At 41.1% G+C, this 21636-nt stretch overlaps 3 protein-coding genes across 4 annotated transcripts in view; 2 read left to right on the top strand and 1 right to left on the bottom strand.

The window, feature by feature from the left end:
- Positions 1 to 6473, top strand: part of fam167ab (family with sequence similarity 167 member Ab) — a 53536-nt gene extending 47063 nt beyond the window's left edge. Inside the window, exon 3 of the mRNA XM_028796394.2 lies at positions 1735 to 6473. Within this exon, the coding sequence (XP_028652227.1) occupies positions 1735 to 1998 (264 nt within the window). The 3' untranslated portion in view covers positions 1999 to 6473. The remainder of the gene's footprint in view (positions 1 to 1734) is intronic.
- The window catches only part of clic5a (chloride intracellular channel 5a), a 1193419-nt gene that overhangs the window by 512165 nt on the left and 659618 nt on the right, over positions 1 to 21636 (bottom strand). The gene's annotated exons all lie outside the window — the stretch shown is intronic.
- On the top strand, positions 11341 to 21007 carry LOC114647769 (ras-related protein Rab-39B). Its single transcript, XM_028796395.2, has 2 exons — positions 11341 to 12011; positions 20045 to 21007. The coding sequence occupies exons 1-2, from the start codon at positions 11797 to 11799 to the stop codon at positions 20460 to 20462; spliced, it is 633 nt and encodes a 210-aa protein (XP_028652228.1). The 5' UTR covers positions 11341 to 11796; the 3' UTR covers positions 20463 to 21007.

Genomic DNA, 21636 nt, shown 5'->3' with positions numbered 1-21636 from the left:
CATTGTGCCACCGTGTCCACGGATCCATTCAAATCAATTCAACTGTTGGCAGAGGTCAGAGCCGATCTCAGCAGCACCAAATAAAAGGCGGGAACGAAATCCGGCATCACATCCCCCAGGCTGGCTCCTGCCTTCTGCCCGATTATACAATGGGGACTGGAAAGTTGATTATTATTAGAATTTAACATTCTCAAAGCCATTGGGAACCAGTATCAGCAGGCAATGGCACCACACAGTCTCCCATTATTATTAAAGATAGTGTTAGGATATAAAAGGCACTATATAAAAGAAAAGAGATGAAAAGATAGCTGGATTGATTAGCAAATGAAGAATATTGCAGAATTAGTGGACAGGAAGGTAGAAACGAACGTCAGTGTATAAAATAAAGACATAGATATAGTAGGTACAAAAGGCCTAATATAATATAGACAAATAGACATAGATAAATATGAAAGGCACTATATAATGATGATAAATGGGTGTGAAAGATAGATAGATGTGAAAGGCACTATATGCTAGATATTTTTATTTTAAAATGATCTTTATTGATCAAATAGCAATAAATCAGACTAATATATAACAGGTAACATATAAAACCAATATTTTACAGGCTGCTGTATCAAAGGAGAAACAATTCCCTTGAAGTCCGTATATGACATACTATTATCCATCCATCCATCCATTTTCCAACCCGCTGAATCCGAACACAGGGTCACGGGGGTCTACTGGAGCCAATCCCAGCCAACACAGGGCACAAGGCAGGAACCAATCCCGGGCAGGGTGCCAACCCACCGTAGGACACACACAAACACACCCACACACCAAGCACACACTAGGGCCAATTTAGAATCGCCAATCCACCTAACCTGCATGTCTTTGGACTGTGGGAGGAAACCGGAGCGCCCGGAGGAAACCCACGCAGACACGGGGAGAACATGCAAACTCCACACAGGGAGGACCCGGGAATCGAACGCAGGTCCCCAGGTGTCCCAACTGCGAGGCAGCAGCACTACCCACTGCGCCACCATGCCGCCCGACATACTATTAGTTATATTAATTTGATAGATAGATAAATAGATGTGAAAGGCACTATATGATAGATGGATAGATAGATGGATAGATAGATGTGAAATGCACTTTATAACAGATAGATAGATAGATATGAGAAGCTCTATCTATCATATAGTGCCTTTCCTATCTATTTATCTATCTAACAGATAGACAGATATTAGAGGCACTATATAACATACTAATTGATAGATAGGTACAAAAGGCACTATATAATAAAGACAAATGGGCGCCACCTTAATTATTTTCAACTATAACTGTTATTTCTTGATCGATTTTTACACGCTATATATGCGAGCTTGGCAGTTCCTGTTTTCCTGGGAATTACAGCAGTTTCAATCCCGGGAATGGGGGAATGAAAAATGTCTGGGATTCCCTAGTCGGTAGTATAGTCAATGGGTTGTTGTGCCTAAGTATTCCTCCCTGGCCCTGTGGTGGTCTAGTGCCCCATCCAGGGCTGGTTCCTGTCTTGCATCTGATGCTGCTGGTATTGTTTGCAGCTCCAGGCCCCCAGACCCCCGAATTGACTTAAGTTAGTTTGAGAATTTAGAATAACTTTGTTCCTTACTATGCAGAGTTGAATGCTGACCACCCAACACTTGCTGAACATGGTCATTGCTCTTGTGCCCACCACCATAACAGGCCTTCCTGTCTTTTCTTTTCCAGACTGAAATGCGCCTCCAGGACCAGCAGCTGGCCAGACAGCTCATGAGGCTTCGCAGTGATATCAACAAACTCAAGATTGAGCAAACCTGCCATTTGCACCGTAAGATGCTCAACGACGCCACCTATGAGCTGGAGGAGCGCGACGAGCTGTCGGATCTACTTTGCGACTTCCCAGTCACCCCCGGCTTCAGCCTGTCGGCTCCTCTCAAGCTTATAGGTGTCACTAAAATGAACATCAACTCCCGCCGCTTCTCACTCTGCTAGCTCGCCTGTCTGCTTCATCTCGTCACTTAGTGAGCCGAGCCGTACCTAGGCCCCACTTTGCCATGGCAGATCCCAAATGTGGGCACAGCTTCGGTTTATCAGATTAGATCTAATGACTTGATACAATAAAGCACAAAAACATTGAGATGACGCTGCCCGCTTACCTCCTTCACGGCCGGCATCAGCCTCCAGAATCGAATGCATGTTTGCCCAATCACATCCTGGCACCCATCCAAACCCGAGTGATGTTATTGTACAGCTGTCCTCATTTCCAAAGGCTTTAAGCGATCATGACCCACCAGATGAACCACTGGACAGGATCAACTCCTTGAGCCCCTCTGCCTAGAACTCTGTGAACAGGACAGTCCAACCCAGGGGTCACTTTTTCTTTCTTTCATTCATCCACTAAATCTTTCTACTTGGTCATCTGAGGACATATTGGGTTTCTAGAAGAAGCTCGGCTTGACTTTGTTTGGCTCCGGCAAGAGGAGATCTGCTGACCATTGGCACATCTTTTTCTTCTTCTTTCTGTCATCTTTTTAATATCCAAAGCACAATTAGCAGATGTGACTTGATGGGGCTTAGCCTGTCAATACTGAGCTGTATGGGCCACGTGTTCGTATGCAGTCCCTCCATGACCCTTCGACCTTTTAATGTTGTAGCTGCCAAAGCCTTTCTGTGTATTGCCAATAATGTCTGAACTAGAAGATAGAACCCGTGGACTTGGGCAGTAGGACCATGGAGTAACAGACCAGTAAAACTTTGCCATCCCATGGCTTTGTCCAGTAGAAGAACATGGTGGGTAGCTACACTTACAAGCATCACCTACAGCTCAAGGACCTCCAGAAAGTCTCTAGAATGTCCTCTTGGTCCTAAAGTGGATGTGCAGATCTTCAGGGTGGTCCACACATGGACACTCCCATCGCATTGACAAATCATTAACATGTGCCTCGGATTTACACAGTCCTGACTTGAAGACTAGAAGTTCACATCGCTGTCTTGAGGTGGCCTGGTGCTGCTGGACCTTTGGTGTGACACAGTGGTCAATGTTCCAGTTCCTTATCAAATCTCCACTATACGCATTTTCCGAGAGGTTGGTGACATTTTCAACTTGGAATTTTTTTTGCGCTGGTTCCATGACTTTGGGGCAGATGAACATTTTCCGTGACTGTGAAATATATAGATGGTTCTGGTTATTGCAGTGATAAATCAGCCATTGTGTCAGCAAGTAGCATGGAGCTGCCACAAAATCATCCCAATCTTTGCTCACAAGAAAACAAAAAACTTTCTTAAAAAATGAATGTTATAAGGTGTAGCAAAATCCAGCCTACCACAAAGCAGTGCCACAAGAGCTGGTACCCGCCATTTGTATTTGCCAGCTTCTCAATCTAGTAGCTCAAAAAACTTTGTAAACTGTTGTATATTACAAGTGAATGTGGAAGAGGAAGCACATCAATCAACTTCATGCAAACAGCTGTAAGAAAGCACATTATAGACGAGTTTGAAAAATGAATTAACAAAGGATAAATGCTAAACATATTGGGGAAGGGGATTGTGGTTAAAGTTTGCGTAAAAGTCTAAAAAATATGGCAAATAATTGTATTCCAAATATTTAAATACATCGCAAAAATTGGCATTGACCAATAGAACTTTAAAAAATTTAAAGCTACCTGCATTTATAAATCAGCAAAGGCCTATGCCACCTCTTACACTAGACTATAAAACTGACAAGAGAAAAATACAAGAGACACACAAAAATCATCATTGACAGATATAACAGAATACACCAGCCTATAAAAAGTGACCAGCGCTTAAAAATCAGGAAGGGCCTATGCTTCCTTTTACACTAGACTATAAAACTAGCAAGTAGAAATACAAGGGAGGAGGGACCCTGAAATTTCAAAAATTGTCATTGGCAGAGAGAACATCATGCATCATTCTAACAAGAGTTTCAAGTGACCTGCATTTAAAAATCAGGAAAGGCCTCTGTTTCCTCTTACACTGGACTATAATTCTGGCAGGTAGAAATACAAGGGGGATCCAAAAATCGGCATTGGATGATACAACATCATACACTTGCTTATAAAAACATTATAGTGACAAACCCCCCCCCCCTCCTCCCCCCACTCCTTGAGATGCCCATTCCTGTTAACATTTCCTGCAATTTACTGGAATCTCCTGTTTGTTTGTTTTTTCCTTAAATGTCTTCCATGGTAGCAAGTTTTTCTTCCCCTCAATCTCAGATTTAATGTTGGAAATACAAAAAAAAATGCAGTCACAGGGAGTGAGTTCGGGAGAATATGGAAGGTGTGAAGCAGCAACCATGTTGTTTTTAGTCTAAAACTCTTTGACTGACAACCTAGTGTGTGTGTAGGTGCAAAATGCAGTTTTGGGTGCACCACTTCTCCGAACCGTTTGTGTCGAAAAAACACAATCATCATTGTCTCATGGAAATCTGCCATGGTGGCTTGGTGAATTGTGGAATAAACAAAGTCCACACGTGATCAACTTTTTTCTGTGGTGGCACTCTTTTTGTAACCAGAAACATCCCAAAGCACACCACTGTCCCACTAAGCACAAACACATTGTGTCTAATACATGTGCTCATCTATAATAATAATAATAATAGGGGTGAGACTACCATAGAAGCCGGTCAAAATGCATCCCTCCGAGATTGGCATTCACAAACATGGCACTTAGTGAGCACTTGGGTGGCATCTCCCAGCTACTTTGTCCCACTGCCCGCCCCATGGCCACTATCCATTGGCCCGGTGAAACTCACTGGTGACTACACCCACACAGACAGATGAACTCCAGTAGCCAGGAGACGTGTCCAAAGTGCTCTAAGTGCCGTATCTGCAACGTAGAGATCAGCGCTGCTTTTAGGCCAGCTATTTCACTTAGTTCTGTCCTCCACACACGGGTCTTGACCACCCGCAGAGCTTGTTCCTCTGAAATTCAGACCCAGGTGTGCCACACTATTATTTCCACGGCACACCAGTTGAAAAACAGACTGTAGGCATACGATTCCAGGCAGCATATTTGATAACTACACCCGACTCCCGTGCTACCAACCAATTTTAGGAATTTTTGGTGTCACCCCTTGAAGTAGCTCAGATATTTAACCACAGTGAACTACGATACATCCTTGACTTCACTGAACAAATCTGTAGCAAGTGATGGCGTTTCAAACATCCAACTACAACATGCAGTGATAGGCGGCATTACGCAATAGACCAACAGCCAAGCCTCGGGTCTAACGACAATGTTTCGATATTTTAAGGGATAATAGTTTGCACCATTCCACACCAGTCATTTTCAAATGATCTGCAACCATTTTTCTTCCAGTGTGAAAATGCTTGGTAAAGTTTGTTCTGAACAAAGGATAAGTCAAATTTCCACTCCTAAAATTCAACGGCTTGGGTTTGTGGTGGCCAGTGAGCCTCTGGAAGGATCCTGGCTTATGAAATTGGGGAAAACGAGTGCAGATGGTGTTATCTCAGACACCAAATTTGCAGCACGATGTAGAACCACACAGGGGTGAGGCTACAGGTAGACCTAGATCACCCAATCAGATGCCAGCCCCTTCCCTAAAATGCATCCGTGTGATCTATGTAAATCCAAAGGAGACTCCCTCACCCCAAACCTTTGATCAGTCATCAGTTAATTGAGCCGCTCACTTTATATGACCACCACTGGACATTCAATCTGTCATCAATGAATGGAGCCATTCTAATCTTCAAGGGGAGACCACCTCAGACCCAACCCTGACCACCACCACCACCAGCCCCACTTTGCAATTTCTGGCTTCAGCCCTGGGTGGAACCAGTGGTGTGAATGTGCAGACAGGCCATGTATGAGACAGATGAGGGTGCATAAACCACATAGAAGGAGGGCGGCCGAGGAAGGAGACAGCAGTTTCAGCTGTGGAATCTCCTTTAGGGAGCTTGTTTTCCAAGCAATGGCAAGAAGGTAGGTGTGAAAAATCAGCCAAAAGTATCATATGCTCAAAACAAAGACAAAGTCCATGAGTAAGCAAATGTTCATAAAAGGCAAAACAATAACAACCTAAAATCCAGAACTTGGGAGCACTGAACATGAGATGTTCAATTCTAACCCTAACCCTAACCCTAACTCTTCCCTCATGTTAAAAAAGCATAATTAACGTTGCATACCAAGTGACACTGCGAGGAGGAGGAGGAGCAACAAGTAGGCAAAAGGGAGGAGCTAAGGTTGGAGAAAAAAAAATGCCGCTTAAGAGAGAGGCTGGGGAGGGGTAAGGGGAGGAGCTGTGGGTGGAGCCAAAGCCTACTCTCGTCACCACAGAACCAGATGGGCCTGCAGCCACAGTAGGCCTGCTGGTGCTGGTCACCAGGCTCGAAAACGCCTCCTGCAACACAGTAGCTACACAATTCCTTACACTCTGGGCTTTTCTCTATTTAATTCCATTCTGGCGGCCATCTTTTGTGTTTTTGGGAGCGCTGTGATTTTGTTTCCATCGCCAGGACAGCTTTTTCCATTGTTGGGGCCTGGCTGTCTCCCATGGTCATAACGTACAGATAATTTGAATGATGAGATTAAAGGTCATGCATGTCACCGTGTCTTCACCTGAGCTGTGGATAAGAAACCTTCTCTGAGGATTCCGGGTTTTTGAATTTTGATTTGTTAGGTTCCTGACTTTCACTTTGTTCTTCTGACCTCGATTTTCGTCTGCCCCTTTGACTTCATTGTTCAGGTTCTCCTCGATCTCCTGATCAATTTCTTGATTTTCTGTTTCACGTCTCATTCCAGGTTTGCCTTTTAATTCTCTTGTTAGTTTGCTGGCATTACAGCACTCGGGGAGGCTTTGGTTTTATCCTGATGGGTTTCCCGATCACTTTTAGCAGGAAGAAGCAGGACACGGATGGACAGATAAATCAGAAGACTTGGAGTGAAATTACTTTATAGGTCATGGAAACTGATTTCCAGCTTTCCTGCGGTTGAGATGTAGCTTACTCATTCTTGGGGTAGTGGGGAGGTGGATGGGGCTATCATATCTTTTTAAAAGACCCCTAACGTAACTCTCAATCGTTCCCACCGTTGGACAGCAGTGATTCCTAATTGTGGCTTTGCTCACTTGTCTTTTTTTTGTTCTACTCAATAGAAGAACTTGAATTAAATCAGTAATAAAGTAGAAGAGGCCTTCCTCTCAATATGGCGTAGTCGGCGCTGCACAAGATTTGTAATTTTCAATTTTTTTTGTTAATTTTTGTTCTGCCAGCTCTTCTCCCCATACTAACATTGTGACTTTGCATCAAGTTCTGACAAATAATATGGAAGACAAGCAAAGGATTAACCCACCTGTCTATTGCTGTTGGGTCGAGAAGACAGCGGTTTGGTCCCTTTGGGTCCAATAACACGGGTGCAGATGTGTCATGAGTTGAGTCCCACGCTAAATGTGGCGGTGCCTGTTGTGATCTACGTTATACTGGTGTACGTGGCACTTGTTACCATATTATGATGTTAGTTTCTGAACATGTCATTAATAAAGGTTTTATTTCCAAAAACGATTGACTTATGGTTAATGCTGCCTCACAGATCCTGCGTCCTGGGTTGAAATCTGGCAGCTGGTTCAATGTGTGCTTGAAAAGACCAGTTTTCCACCCATAAACCAAAGAGATGTGTGTTTCTGTGTGTGAATGACGATACCAAACTGACCCAGTGTATGACTGGCATCCCATCTGGAGTCGACTCCTGCCTTGACCCTGATGCTGCCACATGATCTCCAGCCCTAAGCAAAATGGAGAAGATAATGCTACGGTACCATCCTTAGTGGGCACCATGCCAAAGTATGGAACAACTGTTGCCACACTTATGAAACATATAGTAGATGCTCGAAGACTTCTGCTTATACACATGTTCTGTTATGAACTTGATGTCTCAAAAACATGCAAGTGCCAAACAGTTCTAAAACTGCCCATTAGAGGGGGAAATCCAATCAAACCCCTGGCTAGAAACAAAAGAGCCACGTAGAATGTTTTAGAAAATATTGTAAAAGATTTATTTTTTGAAGGTTCTGTTAAACAGTGAAGCTTCAAATAGCACAAAAACACCGGTTGGTTTTTGGGTAAAGGGGGGGTTATGCCAGAAAGTCAGTTTGACGGAGCAAAAGTTCAAAACTCCAACAAATCAGAAAATTTGTGAAAAAATCACAAAAAGCACAAGAACAGACCACACCTCAGCACATTCATAATGAACCACCAGGAACTGCGGGAGACCCTCTGGGATCATAGGGCGGTGATTACCAGGTGACGACACCTCTTGGGGGATCCCCCACAAAACACATGAAACATAGCAAAGGCAGCTTATATACTATACGAACAAAAAAAAAATAAAAAATGATGCATATAATCAAAAATGAACAGACAAGACATAAAATATTAATTTGATCCTCTAGCCTAAGTGAGACATGACACCTGATATCATCTCGCTGAAATAATTTCATTACGTTTAGCACAAGAGAGTTTTCAGATATCAAATTGTGACGTCGTCTCATGAGAATTTGATATTACGGTGGCAGCCCTGAAGATGGATGGGGCTGAATGTCGGATACAGAAGAAGTGTCAGTGGGGAACTTTTAATTGGTCACGCTGATGATGTCATACATTACACTTTCTGAAGGAATCCTGGGAAATCACCCATGCAACAGCCAAAACAAACTAGCAAATCCAGAATGCCCTAAACTTACATTTTTTCTGAGGCGTTCACAAGTGAGCAAGTGGATAACCTCACAGCAGTAACAGGGACTACTAAGGAGGTACTGAAGGATTTGGAAATTGTAGAGAAGTGCTGCTGAGATTAAATAAGCTGAAATCAAACAAATCACCAGGACCAGATAATATTTATCCTCGAGTTCTTAAGGAGGCTAGCGAGTACAAATATAAACCCTTAGGAAGTCACTGCGCACTGGAGAGAATCCGAAGGACTGGAAAATGGCAAATATCATCCCATTATATAAAAAGGGTGACAGGGCAGATCCAAGCAACTATAGGCCAGTAAGCTTAACATGCATCACAGGAAAATTAATGGAAGGAATTATTAAGGATAAGATTGAGCAACACCTGGCAAGGACAGAAGTTATTAGGAACAGTCAGTGTTGGGTCAGAAGAGGGAGGTCGTGTTTTACTAACATGCTGGAATTCTATGAGGAGGCAACAAAATGATATGATCAAAGTGGAGCAGATGAGATTATTTATCTGGAGTTTCAGAAAGCATTTGATAAGGTGCCACATGAGAGGGTGGGCATCAAACTAAAAGAAGTGGCAGTTCAGGGTGATGTTTTTAGATGGGTGTAGAACTGGCTCAGACACAGGAAGGAGAGGGTGATGAGGGTGTGAGGAACCTCATCAGAACTGGCAGATGTTAAGAGTGGTGACCAGCAGGGGGCAGTGATGGGGCTGCTGTTAATTTTAATAAATATAAATGATTTAGATATGAATATAAGTAACAAGCTGGTAAAGTTTGCAGGTGATACCAAGATAGGTGGATTAGCAGATAATTTGGAATCCGTTATATCATCACAGAAGGACATGGACAGCAGACAGGCTTGGGCAGACTTGTAGCAGATGAAATTTAATGTCAGTAAATGTAAAGAATTACACATAGGAAGGAAAAATGTTATCTTTGAATACACCATGGACAGCTGGAATATCGAGAGTACGCCTCATGAGAAGGACTTAGGAGTCGTAGTGGACTCTAAGCTATCGACTTCCCGACAGTGAATTTAGAAGGCTAAACAGAATGTCAGGTGACTCAATCATTGCCCGTGAATGAATCACACGTTTCTTGTTCTTTTGATCCCTGTGAAAGAGTTGCATGATTCTCATTCGATTTGTGAACAAATCATTACGGAAAAACAAATCACATGGTTCTTACTCGATTAATTCACACAAATCTTTTCCCAAGAATGAGTCACCTGCTTCTCATTTATTGGATACCCGTAAACGAGTCGCACTATTTTGTTAAAGAGCAAAGAATCAGCCTTGTGTGTGTGTGTGAGAGAGAGAGAGATGTATGAATTATTAAAGGATATGATCGTGATGCGATCAAGTGGAGCCTCACTCCTCCCCAACGGACTTTACTTAAACGCCAGTGTCCAATCCTTAAAACGAATCAAACAAATCAATCAGAAGAATCGATTGACTGAAAACGTTTAGATCGAAAGAGCTAACTAAGTACAGTGACTCCAATCGGCCATCACTACGATGTCAAGAGAGAGGGTCAACTGGTACTGCGAGACAGGGCCGCTGCTGGCCAAATGGGTGCCCTAAGCAGAAATTTACTTTTGTGCCCCTTCCCCCAAATATTACGGAAGTAAAAATAAAATAATAAAAAAAACACCTACTATAGGGGCCAAAATAAAACTTCATTCAAACGGTTCACCGTAAAATGCAATATATACGTTTATATTTTTGTTTATTTGTATATGTATATTATTAATATTAATTTATTATTATAATATATAAAAACGATTTTTTTGAGCAGCTGGGATGGTGCCCCCCTGGGAGTTGGTGCCCTACGCAGACTGCGTACTCTGCGTATAGGGAGCGGCGGTACTGCTCCGGGGCGGCACGGTGGCGCAGTGGGTAGCGCTGCTGCCTCGCAGTTGGGAGATCTGGGGACCTGGGTTCGATTCCCGGGTCCTCCCTGCGTGGAGTTTGCATGTTCTCCCCGTGTCTGCGTGGGTTTCCTCCGGGCGCTCCGGTTTCCTCCCACAGTCCAAAGACATGGCGATTCTAAATTGGCCCTAGTGTGTGTGGGTGTGTTTGTGTGTGCCACTGCGCTGGGTTGGCACCCTGCCCAGGATTGTTTCCTGCCTTGTGCCCTGTGTTGGCTGGGATTGGCTCCAGCAGACCCCCGTGACCCTGTGTTCGGACTCAGCGGGTTGGAAAATGGATGGATGGATGGATGGTACTGCTCCGAGAGCACCGCAGCGACGCCGCTCCACAGAGCGCAAAGAAGGCAAACTCCCCATCCAATCAGTGCGCGGCATCAGAGATTTCCCCGCGAGCGCCCGCCCATTAGTAAAGGTTTTGTTAGCCAATGTGATGTGGGGAATCAGTCAAAGTCACGCGTGGTGGTGAACCCCGCAGGATGGATAGCAGCCTGAAGAAGGGGCCTGAGTTGCCTCGAAAGCTTGCATATTGTAATCTTTCTAGTTAGCCAATAAAAGGTGTCATTTTGCTTGGCTTTTCTCTACATTCATAATGGCTAACACGGTACAACACCCTCGTACTACGGAGTTTTAACGCAAGTTTTAGGGATACTTACGCTGTAATTAAATCCGTCTTTAGCAATCCTGTTATCGCGATAATCGTTTACTTTTATTTTGCCGCGTGTGCCTCCTATACTACTCAAATCTGAGGATTATAATTGTTGCTATTGTTGGACTATTTGTTTTCATGTCCTAGACTGTAATTATTTGCCCCCATAATGTGTATGACAAGTCGACGCCCATGCCCTTAGGCACACAATGGCAGACGTGAAGGGGCGCCGCGCCTATCCCTCTGCTTTACGCTTCTTGATGCCAAGCGGCAATAGCGCAACAGCTTCATGGGGAAGTCACAAGGGCTTCAAAGAGTCCAGGAATGACAGGCTGAACTGGCAGGACGGGTGTGAGCGGCTTATCTGTCAGGCGTGGGCCGCCCCGCCGGTGCCTGCTGTCAGAAAACTGATAATCGAAGCAGCAACAGCTTCCCTCGGTCCCTTGCCAACGAATCCCTCTCAAGACACTCACTTTCACTCTCATTCATCCGATCGATGGAGCTGTCCTGGAACTTCCGCTTTGGGGTCGTCATCCTGGGAGACTCGTTCGTGGGCAAGTCGTCCCTGCTGAAGCGCTACACGGACGGCACGTTTGACGAGTCGAGTCAGTCACCGCTCGGCATCGACTTCAAGGTGCGCTTTCTGGAATTCGACCCCGGCGTGCTGATCAAACTGCTCCTGTGGGACACGGCGGGCCAGGAGAGGTTCAGGTGGGTACCCGATATAAGTAAAGACCCCCCCCCCCCCCCAACTCCAGGCAGAATTAACTCGAATGTGTGCAGCTGGTGTCAGACGGCACTGTCTGGTGGCACCTGCTGCCACCCCAGAGGCGCCACTTCTTTAACACCTGCAGTCCTGAAGACTTTTAAGGCAGAGTGGCGTAGTGGGTAAGGCTTGTGGACTTCAAACCTTGAGGTTGTGGGTTCAAACTCTAGTAGTGACATCACTAAGGCACTCCCTGTGCTCCAATTGAAAAAAACAAAACAAATCAAACCAACTGTGCCACCTTGGAGGAAGTCGTTGGGCAAATAATAATAAATACAAACCGGTGAGGGGCTGCCTGTCCCCCATAAATACAGGACAAAGGGCTTTGGGGCAGATCTCTCCACTGAAAGACGCCATGTCCACTCTTGTAAGTGCACGATAACAACACGCGTTGGAATGAATGTCTGTTAAACGAGTTCAGCCGGTGGGCCGCAGACATTTCTCCGAAAGGCCGCGCCTTCCCTTATGTTTTTAGGTTGTGTGCCCTGGAGATTCACAAGAGAGGAAGGAGGAGCCAAAGGGGACAAAGCAAACAGGGCCACCTGTCACTTTATATAGCGCCTGTCACAGGGAATGCAAAGACAACAAAGGAGTGTTAGATAGATAGATAGATAGATAGATAGATAGATAGATAGATAGATAGATAGATAGATAGATAGATAGATAGATAGATAGATAGATAGATATGAAAGGCACTATATAATAGATAGATAGATAGATAGATAGATAGATAGATAGATAGATAGATAGATAGATAGATAGATAGATAGATAGATATGAAAGGCACGATAGATAGATAGATAGATAGATAGATAGATAGATAGATAGATAGATAGATAGATAGATAGATAGATAGATAGATAGATGTGAAAGGCACTATATAATAGATAGATAGATATGAAAGGCACAATAGATAGATAGATAGATAGATAGATAGATAGATAGATAGATAGATAGATAGATAGATAGATAGATAGATAGATAGATAGATAGATAGATAGATAGATAGATAGATAGATATGAAAGGCACGATAGATAGATAGATAGATAGATAGATAGATAGATAGATAGATAGATAGATAGATAGATAGATAGATAGATAGATAGATAGATAGATGTGAAAGGCACTATATAATAGATAGATAGATAGATAGATAGATAGATAGATAGATAGATAGATAGATAGATAGATAGATAGATAGATAGATAGATATGAAAGGCACTATATAATAGATAGATAGATAGATAGATAGATAGATAGATAGATAGATAGATAGATAGATAGATAGATAGATAGATAGATAGATAGATAGATGTGAAAGGCGCTATATAATAGATAGATAGATATGAAAGGCACGATAGATAGATAGATAGATAGATAGATAGATAGATAGATAGATAGATAGATAGATAGATAGATAGATAGATAGATATGAAAGGCACGATAGATAGATAGATAGATAGATAGATAGATAGATAGATAGATAGATAGATAGATAGATAGATAGATAGATAGATAGATAGATATGAAAGGCACTATATAATAGATAGATAGATAGATAGATAGATAGATAGATAGATAGATAGATAGATAGATAGATAGATAGATAGATAGATGTGAAAGGCGCTATATAATAGATAGATAGATATGAAAGGCACGATAGATAGATAGATAGATAGATAGATAGATAGATAGATAGATAGATAGATAGATAGATAGATAGATGTGAAAGGCACTATATAATAGATAGATAGATAGATAGATAGATAGATAGATAGATAGATAGATAGATAGATAGATAGATAGATAGATAGATAGATAGATATGAAAGGCACTATATAATAGATAGATAGATAGATAGATAGATAGATAGATAGATAGATAGATAGATAGATAGATAGATAGATAGATAGATAGATAGATAGATAGATATGAAAGGCACTATATAATAGATAGATAGATAGATAGATAGATAGATAGATAGATAGATAGATAGATAGATAGATAGATAGATAGATAGATAGATGTGAAAGGCACTATATAATAGATAGATAGATAGATAGATAGATAGATAGATAGATAGATAGATAGATAGATAGATAGATAGATAGATAGATAGATAGATAGATGTGAAAGGCACTATATAATAGATAGATAGATATGAAAGGCACGATAGATAGATAGATAGATAGATAGATAGATAGATAGATAGATAGATAGATAGATAGATAGATGTGAAAGGCACTATATAATAGATAGATAGATAGATAGATAGATAGATAGATAGATAGATAGATAGATAGATAGATAGATAGATAGATAGATGTGAAAGGCACGATAGATAGATAGATAGATAGATAGATAGATAGATAGATAGATAGATAGATAGATAGATAGATAGATAGATAGATATGAAAGGCACTATATAATAGATAGATAGATAGATAGATAGATAGATAGATAGATAGATAGATAGATAGATAGATAGATGTGAAAGGCGCTATATAATAGATAGATAGATATGAAAGGCACGATAGATAGATAGATAGATAGATAGATAGATAGATAGATAGATAGATAGATAGATAGATAGATAGATAGATGTGAAAGGCACTATATAATAGATAGATAGATAGATAGATAGATAGATAGATAGATAGATAGATAGATAGATAGATAGATAGATAGATAGATATGAAAGGCACTATATAATAGATAGATAGATAGATAGATAGATAGATAGATAGATAGATAGATAGATAGATAGATAGATAGATAGATAGATATGAAAGGCACTATATAATAGATAGATAGATAGATAGATAGATAGATAGATAGATAGATAGATAGATAGATAGATAGATAGATAGATAGATAGATAGATAGATAGATGTGAAAGGCACTATATAATAGATAGATAGATAGATAGATAGATAGATAGATAGATAGATAGATAGATAGATAGATAGATAGATAGATAGATAGATAGATAGATGTGAAAGGCACTATATAATAGATAGATAGATATGAAAGGCACGATAGATAGATAGATAGATAGATAGATAGATAGATAGATAGATAGATAGATAGATAGATAGATAGATAGATAGATAGATAGATAGATAGATGTGAAAGGCACTATATAATAGATAGATAGATAGATAGATAGATAGATAGATAGATAGATAGATAGATAGATAGATAGATAGATAGATAGATAGATAGATAGATAGATGTGAAAGGCACTATATAATAGATAGATAGATATGAAAGGCACGATAGATAGATAGATAGATAGATAGATAGATAGATAGATAGATAGATAGATAGATAGATAGATAGATAGATAGATAGATAGATGTGAAAGGCACTATATAATAGATAGATAGATAGATAGATAGATAGATAGATAGATAGATAGATAGATAGATAGATAGATAGATAGATAGATAGATATGAAAGGCACTATATAATAGATAGATAGATAGATAGATAGATAGATAGATAGATAGATAGATAGATAGATAGATAGATAGATAGATGTGAAAGGCACTATATAATAGATAGATAGATATGAAAGGCACGATAGATAGATAGATAGATAGATAGATAGATAGATAGATAGATAGATAGATAGATGGATGTGAAAGGCACTATATAATAGATAGATAGATAGATAGATAGATAGATAGATAGATAGATAGATAGATAGATAGATGGATGTGAAAGGCACTATATAATAGATAGATAGATAGATAGATAGATAGATAGATAGATAGATAGATAGATATGAAAGGCACTATATAATAGATAGATAGATAGATAGATAGATAGATAGATAGATAGATAGATAGATAGATAGATGTGAAAGGCACTATATAATAGATAGATAGATATGAAAGGCACGATAGATAGATAGATAGATAGATAGATAGATAGATAGATAGATAGATAGATAGATAGATAGATAGATAGATAGATATGAAAGGCACTATATAATAGATAGATAGATAGATAGATAGATAGATAGATAGATAGATAGATAGATAGATAGATAGATAGATAGATAGATAGATAGATAGATAGATATGAAAGGCACGATAGATAGATAGATAGATAGATAGATAGATAGATAGATAGATAGATAGATAGATAGATAGATAGATGTGAAAGGCACTATATAATAGATAGATAGATAGATAGATAGATAGATAGATAGATAGATAGATAGATAGATAGATAGATAGATAGATAGATAGATAGATAGATAGATAGATAGATAGATACTCTATTAATCCCAAGGGGAAATTTAATTACGACATATCTCCTGACTTTCACTTTGATCTAATGATCACCTCTCACAGCAAACCCTAGCAAAACCAACCTGCAGAGCACATAAGGAGATAACAATGAGATGGTCGGTGTTATAGAGTGCCATTCGCATCTCCCTAATTAAATAGCATCTCTCATAGCAAACACTAATAAATATTAGCCACATTAGGACAAGGCCAAACGCTTCATCTGTGCAGAGTACAGTGTCTCTTTGGCATCTGTCTATTTAATTATTTAGCATCTTTCTCAGTCTTTCATAAAAAAATAGTAGCTAAAAAGCACATTAAGGATATAACAATAACATAAGCTCTGTGTTCTATAGCACCTTTTGCATCAATGAGTTTAATTATATAGCAAACACACTAGAAACTATTGGCTAAAAAACACATACAGCATTGGTTCTCAAACTGTGGGGCGGGCCCCCTAGGGGGGCGTGAAGTAACAAAAAGGGGGGCGCAAAGATGTGAAAAAAAGAAAACAAGAATCGAAAATATGAAAAATCCATCTATTGAAACCAAAACAAATTAACTTAAACTACGTTCTGATACTAGAAAAATAAATATAGAGTTAGATAAATGTCGATAAAAGTTAAGTAGGTATAATAAAATATGCATCTATGACATATCATTAATTAAAAAAGAACAAATTGGTATTAGTGGGCTCCTTTCAAAAAAAGTTGGGGGGGGGGGGGGCGTGATTAAAACTGTTATGAAAACTCGGGTCGCAAATACATGTTGAGAAACGCTGACATACTGAGATAAGAAGATGACAACCCTGCTCTGGAGAATCAGGTTTGAAAGATGTATGAATGCAGTGGGCAGTACTGCTGCCTCACAGTAAGGTGACCTGAGGTTCGCTTCCTGGGTCCTCCCTGAATGGAATTTTGATGTTCTCCCCGTGTCTGTGTGAGTTTCCTCCCACAGTCCAAAGACATGCAGGTTAGGTGGATTGGTGATCCTAAATTGTCCCTAGTGTGTGCTTGGTGTGTGTGTGAGCCCTGCGGTGGGCTGGCACCCTGCCCAAGGTTTGTTTCCTGCCTTGCACCCTGTGTTGGCTGGTATGGGCTCCAGCAGACCCCCGTGACCCTGTAGTTAGGATACAGCAGGTTGGATATTGGATGGATGGAAGATGTATGTATGGATATGTCAATGTGTTATCTAGTGCCTTTCACAGCTGTTAGTCTAATTCTATCTTTTAGTTTTCTGTCTACCACTAGGTTGACGTGTGTTTATTAGACGACTATCAGCTATGCAACACAAAAATCAACATGTGGGCTAACAATGCTAGACAGACCACCAGAATCAAAAGTAATGAAAGATAAATACATGAAAAGTACTTCAAAATGTACAGATAAACAGATATGAATGCTAGTAGATAATAGTTTAAGGCACCGTGTGATAGACTTAAAAGGTGCTATATAACCCATAGATAGATATATAGTGACTTTTCAATATCTGTAATACATGTACAGCCAGAGATACAGTAAGGCACTATATATAATACAGATAGGCAGATACAGATGTAAAAGGCACTATAGAACCTAGTGTCTTTTATATCTCTAGGAGTGATAGATAGATAGATAAGACACTATATAAGAGATATTTAAATAGCTGTAAAAGGCACTATATAATAGATATGAAAGGTAGCACAGGTGAAAGGCATGATGCGATATGAAAAGCACTATATGAGGCATTGATCAATGTATAGTGCCTTTGATTTCGCTCACTAACGCATGTAAAGATAGATAGATGTATACAACACTACATAGCTCACATAAATATTCTGTATATACAGTAGTGCTTTCTTCAATAACTCCTCTTTTTCTTTTGGCTGCTCCCGTTAGGGGTTGCCATAGCGGATCATCTGTCTGCATATTGATTTTGCAAAATTTTACACCAGATGGCCTTCCTGACGTAACCCTCCCCATTTATCCAGGCTTGGGACTGGCACAAAGAAACACTCCTGTACATGTACTGTATATCTGGACAGAGGCGACTACACGATGAAGATACAGAGAGATGTGACAGGCGCCATGTAACCCACAGATAGACAGCTAGATAAATAATGCACAGATATTGATAGATGCATGTGAAAGGTGCTATATAAAAGATAGTTAAATAGATATGAAAGGCAGTATATAATACTCCATAATGAAAGATCCTAAGTGATAAACTCATAAACTTGAAACGCACTAAGTATCCCAAAGATAGATATAAAGTGTCTTTTAAATCTCTATTAACACATGTATAGTTTGGCCCATATTTTATTTATATATACAGTATATTCCTCCAAAAAATTAAAAGGAACACTTTTAACCCACCAGCAGGACCCACCAGTATCTGCTCCTTTGGCCAAAGAGGAACAGGATGAGCACCGGCAGAGCCTACAAAATGACCTCCAGCAGGCAAGCAGGCCACTGGTGTGAATGTCTCTGACCAAACAATCAGAAACAGACTTCATAAGTGGGCATCCTCTAGTGGGCACCATGGAGCTCGATTGGCATTTGCCATTGAATACCAGAATTGGCAGGTCCACCACTGGCACCCTGTGCTTCTCACAGATGAGAGCAGGTTCACCCTGAGCACATGTGACAGACGTGAAAGGGTCTGGAGAAGCTGTGGAGAACATTATGCTGCCTGTGACATTGTTTATCATGAGCCGTTTGGTGGTGGGTCAGTGATGGTATATCTGGGGCGGCATATCCATGGAGGGACACACAGACCTCTACAGGCTACACAACAGCACCTGGACTGCCATTAGGTATTGGGATGAAATCCTTGGACCCATTGTCAGACCCTACGCTGGTTCCTCCCGGCCTCATGTGGCGAGAAGATGAAAGAATTGATCCCATGGAGTGTCAACCCAACCCCTCACTCACTCACCTGACCTCAATCACATAGAACACCTCTGGGTGGGACATTATGTGTCAGTCCATCCGACGCTTCAGCCTGTCCAGGAGCTCAGTGATGTCCTGGTCCAGATCTGGGAGGAGATCCCCCAGGACACCATCCGTCATCTCATTAGGAGCATTTCCCCCCATACAAACTACCAAGTATGATTTGGAGTTGCTGCAATGAAATTTCGGCCAAATGGACTCGCCTGCCTGCCTGCCGCTGCATCATTTTGTTCCCTTTGGTTTTCGGGGTCTCTTTGAATTGAGCCCTCCCTCTGTCGGTTGATCATTTTCATTTCCATCAGATGATGTGGCTGCCATCCTTTCGTTCCTAGCACATCGGCGTATCAGTAGAGATACCCAGCAGGAGGTTTTCCACATTGAGATCTGATGTGTTTTCAAAGTGGTCCTTTAGTTTGTTTAAGCAGTTGTAGATACACAGACAAACACACAGTATATACAGTACATATAAATAGATATATAGTGCCTTTCAAATCTCTCTAGCAGAGGTATTGAAAGATGTGATAGGCATTAAACAAGAGTTAGATAAATACAGTAGTTAGGAAAGGCACTATATGATAGATAGACAGACTGATGTGACAGGCCATGTATAACACATAGACTGGCACTACATGTGATAAACGCTGACAGATTTTGCTTCAGGCCCCCCACTACCTGAACCCCCCCAGCTCATTACCTGATCTTTATATTTTTTTTTAATATATTTATTTATTTTCCTTCCCCAAACCCAGGTCCATTGCCAAATCCTACATGAGGAACTCAGTGGGTTGCCTCCTGGTGTTTGACCTCTCCCAGCGGCACACTTTTGAGCGGGTGCGGGACTGGCACAAGGAAGTGACGGAGTACGTGAAGCCCTGCATGATGGTCTTCATGCTGGTCGGCCACAAGAGCGACCTGCAGGAAAACATCGAGGTGAGCCGGGAGGAAGCTGAAGGTCTTGCGAAAGAGCTACATATGGCGGGCTACACTGAAGCCTCAGCGAAGGAGAACCTCAACGTGGACCTTGCCTTCGAGAACCTCACCAGAGAGATCTACCGGCTGTTTATGGCTGGTAAGATCCCAGTGAGGAACGGCTGGTATGGCTTGACTGTGGGAGCCCCGCTGCGTTTGGAGGAGCCGTTAACTCAACGGTCAAGGTGCTCTTGTTAGCTGCATTGCAGGATGTCGTGTATTCTTTGGGATGAGGAGGTGCAAGTACGTCTCCAGAACCGATTACCTTTTAGGAGGTAGGAGCTGGAGAGCTGAGCACCACTGCCTGTTCCTGCAGCAGTGCCTGGACCTTCCTCTCTTGCACATGCAGAACGCCCATGTTTGACCCAGACTGAGGTCTACAGGCTTGGCCTCACTGCTGTAATCTTGTTGTTTGAAACTACCTGTAATTAAAAGATCAGCCACCGGGAGCACTGTTCAGATCTGAATGTTAATAATAATAATTCTTTACATTTATATAGCGCTTTTCTCACTAACAGCCAATCATATTGCATGTTAAGAGAGAGGAGTGGTGTCAGCAAAGTCCAGTGGATCAGTGCCACCTGAAATGTAAAGTCAGAATAACTGTTAGTGCCACCCAGTGGCAGGACCCTCAATACAGGCAGCCTTTGCTTACTCCGCAAAATGCATCTGGCACTCAATTCAGACTGTGACGCTGTATGTGCCATATATTTATGCAAGAAAAAATAAAAAGATACATTTTTCAAATTTCCTGTTCTTTGTTTATTTTTCAGATGAACCACAAGACATTAAATCTCACAGCTCGATTTGGCAGAACGAATGGGAAATGTCCCCTCTAGCAAAGTTCTGGGGCCTCCTAATGGAACATTTCTTCTCCAAGGATTAACATTGTTTTCCAGTGATACCTACTGGTTAATGAAAGATAGGGAGATAGATAGATTGGAAGGGCACTCTGTAGTAGATAGATGTGAAAGGCACTATAAAATACATAGATAGATATGAAAGGCACTATATTATCACTAGATAGATAGCTATGAAAGGCACTATATTATCACTAGATAGTAGATAGACAGATAGATATGAAAGGCACTATATCTATCTATCTATCTATCTATCTATCGATAATACAGCACCTTTCATATCTATCAATAATATAGTTCATAGTTATCTATCTCTATCTAGTGATAATATAGTGCCTTTCATATCTATCTATCGATAATATAGCACATTTCATATCTATCCATCCATCCATTTTCCAACCCGCTGAATCCGAACACAGGGTCACGGGGGGTCTGCTGGAGCCAATCCCAGCCAACACAGGGCACAAGGCAGGAACCAATCCTGGGCAGGGTGCCAACCCACCGCAGGACAC

This window comes from Erpetoichthys calabaricus, chromosome 3 (genome assembly GCF_900747795.2).
Source record: "Erpetoichthys calabaricus chromosome 3, fErpCal1.3, whole genome shotgun sequence".
NCBI lineage: Eukaryota > Metazoa > Chordata > Cladistia > Polypteriformes > Polypteridae > Erpetoichthys > Erpetoichthys calabaricus.
Note: the sequence above shows the minus strand (reverse complement) of the source record. Positions and strands in the feature narration are given on the sequence as shown.